This window comes from Cajanus cajan, chromosome 3, assembly GCF_000230855.2.
Source record: "Cajanus cajan strain Asha chromosome 3, NIPB_CcT2T_4, whole genome shotgun sequence".
NCBI classification, from domain to species: domain Eukaryota; kingdom Viridiplantae; phylum Streptophyta; class Magnoliopsida; order Fabales; family Fabaceae; genus Cajanus; species Cajanus cajan.
In genome coordinates this window covers 64,143,766-64,152,529 of record NC_138519.1, presented here as the reverse complement: position 1 = coordinate 64,152,529, position 8,764 = coordinate 64,143,766, and the positions used below count along the sequence as shown (strand labels likewise).

The window sequence follows — 8,764 nt, the reverse complement described above, 5'->3', positions numbered from 1 at the left end:
CAGATATTACATGGCCCAAGAACTTAACTTCAGATAACCAAAACTCACATTTTGATAATTTTGCAAATAATTGTTTCTCCTTCAATACTTGCAAAACTATCCTCAAATGTTCTCTATGTTCTTCTACAGATCTAGAGTAAACTAGAATATCATCAATGAATACTACAACAAACTTATCCAAAAAAGGTCTGAAAATCCTATTCATATAATCCATGAAAACAGCTGGAGCATTCGTCACTCCAAAAGGCATGACAATATACTCATAATGACCATACCGAGTCCTGAAAGCAGTCTTTGGTATGTCCTCCTCCTTTACCCGTATCTGGTGATACCCAGACCTCAAATCAATCTTGGAGAAAACAGAAGCTCCTTTTAACTGATCCATCAAATCATAGATCCTTGGCAATGGGTACTTATTCTTGATTGTCAGTTTATTTAACTGCCTATAATCTACACATAACCTCATACTACCATCCTTCTTCTTTACTAATAACACGGGTGCTCCCCACGGAGAGACACTAGGTCTGATCATCTGCTTCTCCAAAAGTTCTTCAATCTGCTTTTTCAATTCTGACAACTCTGCTGGTGCCATTCTATAAGGAGAAATGGATACTGGTCCCGCCCCTGGTATAAGATCAATACTAAACTCCAACTCTCGCTTTGGTGGTAATCCAGGAATATCATCTGGAAAAACTTCTGGAAACTCTCTAACAACCTCAATACTATTCAACAATTTTTCATTCTCTACACTAATAAAGGATAGGATCATAAACCCTAGAGCTCCATCCTTCAACAACCCATCCACCTGTCTATTAGAAATAAACCTTTCCTGTTTAACAGCAGGAAAGATTAATCTCTTCTCTGAACAATCTATCAAAATCTTATTGATAGAAAGCCAGTCCATCCCTAAAATCACATCCAAATCCGATAAAGGTAAACAAAACAAGTTCACCTTATAACAACGCCCTTCTACTTCTATTGTACATCCTAAACAAACCTCAGAAGTCAAAACAGACCCTGAAGCTGGGGTAGAAACAACTAGATCCACACTCAAGGAATTCACAACTAATTTTAATCTCCTCACACATTCGTAAGAAATAAAAGAATGTGATGCACCAGAATCAAATAGAATAGAAATATCATTACCATCAATTTTGCCCTTCCCCTTTACTAGCTCAGATGATGTTTCAGCTTCAACACTTGTTAAGGCAAAAACACGTCCTGCTGCAGTAGGTCGATCCACCTTTTGGTTCTCTCTAGCTGGAGCATTTCTGATATTGCAATCTTTAGATATGTGACCCACCTTGCCACATTTAAAACACGCATAATTCTTTGTAGGACAGTCCCTCATCATATGTGGGCCTCCACACGTATAACATCTAACAGCTCCTGTAGTAGTAGTCCCCATGGGTTTCTTATTAGCATTCCCAATCTGAAATTGGGATGGTCTCTTTTGAGATTGTTTCCCCCTTCCAGATGATCCTTCTGGTCCTTTCACCATTTTATTCCCTCCCTCAAATCTTTCAACCGTTTTTGCCTTTTCAACCAGCATTGGGAATTCCATAATTCCCATAGGAACAATGGTTTTCTTCAGCTCAAATCTTAGACCTTCACTGAACTTCCTGCATCTCCATGCTTCAGTGATAGCTTGAGAATAGTATCTAGCCAAGTGTTCAAACTTGACCACGTACTCCTGTATTGACATGTTCCCTTGTTGCAGTCTCAAAAACTCGGCTTCCTTAGCATATCTGGCGCTATCTGGAAAATATTTCTCCAGAAATACCTTTTTTAAAATTCTCCCAATTCACCGCCTCCCCTCTGGCCTTCATCATAACCTGAGCACCTTTCCACCAGCAGCTAGCCTCACCCACCAACATATAAGTAGCATAAACAAGCTTCCTCTCCTCGGGGCATTGCATCACCATGAAAATTTTCTCTATTTCTTCAATCCATTGGTCAGCAACTTCTGGTCCATCAACACCTGTGAATTGAGGAGGATTCCCTTTTCTAAACTCTGACAAGCCTCTATACTCATCAGGTACGTTAGTCCTAGCTGTCTCAGCTGCAGCCCGATTGGCCTCCATCTGAGCCAACAAAGTATTCTGTTGTCCAATAGCAGCAGCAATTAACTCCATAGCTTGAGCAATTTGCCGCTCATCCATGCTTGAAGAAGAATTAGAATGATTTCCCCTACCAACCATCCTAAAAAAAATCAAGGAATTTTATGAGTTTACACTAAAACTCATAAGAAATTCCTAATCAAGATCAAGAAACTCATGAAGTTCCTTTCATTTCCACACAACGGAAATGCAACAAGACCATTTCCCACAAACCCTAAAGAGACTTGACCAGCTCTGATACCAAAATTGTAACGACCCACCTTAGGTCATCACATCAATAACCAACCAAAATAAAAGAGCATTTATAATAAAAAAAATAGAGCAAAAGCCAGCTACGCTAGAGTGTAAAAATTGTTTTCATAATAGCAAACATAAGTATATTAGTCATTCTCAGTAAAATCATACAGTCATCCAAAATATATTAACATTAACCATTAACAGAAACACCCTAGGTGCTGGTCAAGCTCTAAGCCTAGCCACTTCTCAAAGCAGCTACCCAGAAGACTCCTTGCTATCCTATGGCTTCACACCTGATCTGCTCCCCCACATAGTGAGATCATCACAGTTCCACCACATGGAAACATAAGGGTTAGCACGTATAAAACCAACCATAGTATAAATATCATTTAACAATTATTTGTTCAAACCAACATGTATTTCCAAGATAGATATAAACCAATAGCATACATATTAATTAAAGAAATCCATAACCCTAGTATACAATCCATACCATATGTATACATAATCCACATCCAAAGCAAAGTCACACCACCGTATAATCCATGATGTAACCAACACATCCAAACCAAATGTTGGCCTCAACACCTATCCAAACCAAGTGTTGATACGGTGAAACATGTCAGCAACCCATGTCTCACGCCTAACCTCTCATGGAAAGTATACAGTTGGATTACGTCGTCACGTAACCCTGGTGGGGTCACCTCATCCATCGGTATGACTCGACCCAGACCCATACCGGTAGCAAATAGATACTTAGAGGAGTACTTCAGAATCCACCTAACATCTGAAGTGGTTTACTATATAATCCTTGGAAAAATTCCAAATTGGAAATCCTCACAATGGGATTCCGAAATTCCATATTTTCTCCAAAGATTATATCCCTGATCTCACCAAGAGATCTCCCATCCATAACCTTACTCCTCTCAGTCCTATTTACTTTTCCAAACCACATACACATAACATACTTCATAATTATATATATATAAATATAATCATAACCATGCCAAATTAAATATCCAAAACAACCACCAACTTGAATAAATAACAACCATCAACTTAAATAAATAACAACCTTCATACAAACAAAATAGCATATTAAAAGTTATACTACTCCTATCATGCTCATGTATACTAGATTAAGTCTTATAAGTACTACCCTTACTTAGCATACTAGATTAATTTTATAAATGCCACCCTTACTTGGATAAACCTGAATTGAAACTCGGGCAGAAACTGAGACTATAGCACAGCTGCCTCCCCAAGGCTCCTTCCGTCTAAAACAGGGACCGGAGCTAAAATTAGGACAGAACCTCTTCCTCTGGATTTCCCTTGGTCTTCAAAGAGAAGAAGAGGGAAAGAAGAGAGTATAAGAGAAGATAATGAGAAGTGTTTCTTGGGATGGTTTGCAATGGAGAAGTGAAGGCCTATTTATAGCCTTCATGACACATTAAAATAATGGAAAATAATGAAAAAATCTTAGACAAAACGAAATGGGATGAGTTGGATGCCATATTCTTTTCCGCACCGATTTTTGACCACCGAATTTGAATTTCTAGAAGGCCGAATGTGTGAATGGTTACTTCATGAAAGTTGTAGATGTTTCTCTTATCTTTCCATAGACACCGACTTTACATCATTTGGACAATCACAGCCCAAGTTATGCTCCAAAAACCGAGACTTGCCAATCAGCCCAGCGAGAAACAATTGTATCAAAAAAATTCCAATTTTGTCCTTCTATACGACCAAATTTGAAAATGGCTATTTCTGTAAAAGTTGTGCGTTTTTCTCTTAGATTTCTATTGAGACCAATGTTTCATCATTTGGACCACTACAACCCAAGTTATGCCCCAAAAACCGAGACTTGTCAGTCAGTCCAGCGAGAAATGATTCTTAAAAAAATTTCACAGCTATCTAATTAGATCCAACAACACACATATCTTTCTAAGCATAAATGGAGTGTGAATTATCTATATTTAAAGTAAAATATAACCACCAAATTATGACCAGATACCACATAATAATAATGACAATAATAATAATAATAGTAATAATCATGTTGGAAACTGAGATGTTACAGTACACACATAAAAATTAGTTGCTTAACAATAAAGTATGTTAAAAAAAATGAGATGATATATTTTATGTAGATCGAAGTTAAGAATTAAGATATTATATACAAAGTTTTGGATTCAAACTTTGTTGTCTTTGTGAATTCTATAGATAAAAAAAAATAAGTTAATGCTAATTTTTTTGGGCACTTATAGTATTATTTTCTAATCATAATTAAAATTTTATTTAAATAATTTGTATAATAAAATTTATAGACTACTAAGATTAGCTTAATAAATAAAAGGAAAAGAGTTGAAATAAAAGCAAAAGAACCTAGATTTTTTAGACTTTTTTTAAATATATATATATTATTTAAATAAGTTGAGCCCTTTTTATTTACCTAAATAACCTATTTTTCGGGTACAAGTAAGAAATGGGTTACTCAATGGCATTTTGAAATTTTTTTTCAAAAGCCTATTAAGAAATCGGTTACCTAGTAACTGATTTCTCATGGGTCCAATTTTTTTTTCTTCATTTTTTGTTTTTTGTTTTTAAAAAATTTAAAAGAAATTTTAATTTATTTTAATTTTCAGAATTTGGAAATGAACTTTTTATAATTAAATTATATATTTTTTATTTTGAAATATTTAACAATATAATTATATATAAAATTTAAAAATTATGTTTAATATTTTAAATTTATGTTAAAAATAAAGATAATGTTAAAGCTTATTTATTTTATTGATAAAGAAATTTATTTAAAAATAGAGATAATTTAATTTAAAATTTACAAATAAAATATAAAGAATAATATATTTTTTAATAATGAAATTATATTTTTAAAATATAGAAAATTTAATATTATAATTTAGTAAATCATTTGTTAAAATTATAAATATGTAAAATTTAATTTAATTTTTTATTTTCCTTTAATTTGAGACATAGGAAATGATGTAAAGTGTCATTATTTACGTGCGTCAGGAATCTAATGATTTAGTCATGAGTGTCATTGATGTAGAGTGTCATTGATTTACGCACGTTAGGAATCTAATGCTTTAGTCATAAATGTCATTGATGCAGAGTGTCATGATTTTTTACGCACGTCAGGAATCTAATGCTTTAATCATGAGTGTCATTGATTTAGAGTATCATTAATGCAGATTGTCATTGATTTACGCACGTTAGGAATCTAATGCTTTAGTAATGAGTGTCATTGATGCAGAGTGTCATTAATGCATGTGCGTCAAGAATCCAATACCTTTAGTGATGAGTGTCATTGATTGAACCCTATCTCCACCTTCTATTTAAATGAAACCATTCTTGGTTTCAAATGCAGAGTGCAATTGAGCCAAGTATTCTTGTTTTCAAATCCAGATATACAAACTCTTTGTCTACTATAATGTCTTCCTCTTCTTTTTGTGTGTTGCTCTTCTTCAATGGTAAAATCACTCAAACAAACGAAGGGGATACTTTTGTATCCTCTGACCCAATATTTTTCTCATTTAATCCATGTATCACACTTGATGCATTGAAAGCCAAGATCCAAAGAAGACTCAACTTACCACAACCACATTCATTTGATCAACTTTACTTTCGATATCCATAAGTGGTAGGCTGAGGAATGCTTAATTTTATATCTTTCAAGCTTACCGACGATGAAGACATTCATGGTATGATTCAAATGGTTTGTAGCCATAAACTTCTTACTTCTGCTCAACTATATCGAATCTCACACCAATAAATAATAATCCTTCACCTTCCTATGAAAACCAACCTTATTCCTATGAAAACCAACTTTTTTCTTATCAAAACCAATCTTTGTTAGACGAATTTCACCCACACACAAGTCCATTCACCCACCTAGATTCTAATCATTTTCAAAGAACCTATGACTCACCATACCTAAACGAAAATACTTTACCACATGGATCCTTTACCAACCTCCTTACATTTGGAGTCCCACAAGAAGAAGAAGAAGAAGGAGTTCCTGAAGAAGAAGTCAGTCCTTTCAGTGAGGGCTAAGACGATGCAAGACTTCAACAAGATGATGCAAGACTCCAATAAGACAAACAAGATATTGTTCCACAACAACCTCAACATGTAGGCACATCTTCAACCACATTCAGTTTCACATGCATAATATTGATTTACAAACAGATTTCAGCAACCCAAATTATAGACATGCACTTGACCATGTTGACGTTAAGTACGCTCTTAACACCTTGTTTCAAGGCATGGCTTTCAACACAAAGGAGGAAGTTCAACATGTTTTAAACACGCACCATATAAAGAAAGGTATGTATTATAGGGTTGAGAAATCGTCACCAACATTAATTGTTGCACAATGTGTTAATGTTGGATGCGATTGGAGATGCAAAGCGACTTTCATTAATAGAAGCCAAAAATGGGAGGTTCGTAAGCTATCAGGTGAACATTTTTGTTCATCCCCTGTTATCACACAAGACCATGTCAACCTTGGCTATGTATATATTAACAAAAGTATTCTTGTATTGGTGGAGAGTAATCCATCAATTTCAATTCCAACAATAATAACACATATCAAAAGTGTTGAAGGGTACACAATCTCATGCCGCAAAGCATGGATGGCAAAACAAAAGGTAATTGACGACTTACAAGGTAATTGGGAACAATTTTACCATGATTTACCCAAGTTGTTCAATGTCATGACAATATTTCTTAATGGATTTATTGTTGAGAAGAAAACAATGCCACTATACAATCAACAAGGTGAGATGGTTCATGATTATGTTCAATTCCATAGAGTATTTTGGACATTTAAACCTCGTACCAATGGGTTCAAATATTGCAAGCCCATTGTTCAAGTTGATGACACATTCTTGTATGGAAAATACAAAGGAACTCTCCTCGTGGCCGTGGCTCAAGACGGTAACAACAAAATCTTTCCAATTGTCTTTGCCATTGTTGAGGGTGAAACAATAGATGCATGATTTTTCTTTCTACATTACCTAAAAATACATGTTTGCCCTCAAGATGACCTTTGCTTAATTTTCGACAAGAACGAGTCCATAAAAAATGTTTACGCTAGATAAGGTAGTGGTTGGACATCAAAGAATTCAGTGCATGTGTTTTGTATTCGCCATATTATCCAAAACTTCATGAGACATTTCAAGAATGTAGAAAGAAAAAAAGTACTCATCAATATGGGTATGTAGTATTTTTTATTTCAAACTTATCACTAATTATTTTTATTTGTTTGACCATGTTTTAACAATACTAAATTGTTCATTTTTTGCTCATCTAATTTCACAGCATATGGGATGCACTAAAATAGATATGGTTGAATCAGGACAACTAAAAAGATGCTCTCTATGCAAGAATGTAGGTCACTCCAAGAAAAAAAATGTTCTTATCGTCAAGGAAATTCAAGTTAACAAGCTTAAATCGATAATTTTTCATGGCCTACATCTAAATTTTGGTTGATTTTAGTGTGTCTTCGAAAATATCATGTTCTATAATTTTAATTTGTCTTTTCATTTCAACAATTTTGTACTTTTTTTCTACTATTTCTAATATTTAATAAAATAATATTATCATTTATTTAATAATAAATTTAATTATCTATAATTATTAATACAAAGTTAATATATTAAATAAATTATACATATTTACAAATATAACAAATTAATTATTAAATTACATTATTTAATTTTTTATATTTTATAAATTTAATTTAAATAATAAAATCAATTTAAAAAATTAATTATAAGTATAATATTGAATTATGAAATTTAAAATAAAATTTAAAAATAAGTATAATATTAATTTCATTATTAAATATTATTTTTAAAAAAAATATAATTTAAATATTAAATATATTTTTCATATTCTAAAAATTAAAATAATTTTGTTTTTAATTTTTAAAAACTAAAAATAAAAAAAAGGTCCATGAAAAATTGGTTATTAGATAATCGATTTCTCAATGAGATTTTAATTTTTTTTTAAATTCTATTGAGAAATCAATTACTTAGTAAGTTATTTAGATAAATAAAAATAGATTTAGGTTATTTAAATAAAAAAATATTTTTAAAAAAATCAGATTTTTACCTCGTTGCGAGTAAATCTTTTCTACAATAAAAGAAAATAAAATTTACATTAAATACCAATTTTCACTGCATCGAAGTGAAGTTTCAATTGTCACTTCGATTTTTTTAAGAAAGAAATGATGTTGCAATCAAGTGAACAGTAATTAAAACACTTATCAAAGTGGAACTAAGTTTTCTTTTCATAAAATAGACGAGTAACACAAATGTTTTTTTTATTTTGTTTGACCACAAATGTGTTTTTTTTTTCCAGAAGTAACACAAAAGTCAGTA

At 32.5% G+C, this 8,764-nt stretch overlaps 1 protein-coding gene across 1 annotated transcript; it reads left to right on the top strand.

The window, feature by feature from the left end:
* Nucleotides 1–6,541: 6,541 nt before the first annotated feature.
* LOC145956396 (uncharacterized) lies at nt 6,542–7,378 on the top strand. Its single transcript, XM_083071988.1, has one exon. It carries the CDS (start codon nt 6,542–6,544, stop codon nt 7,376–7,378), a length of 837 nt encoding a protein of 278 aa, XP_082928114.1.
* The last annotated feature ends 1,386 nt before the right edge of the window (nt 7,379–8,764 follow it).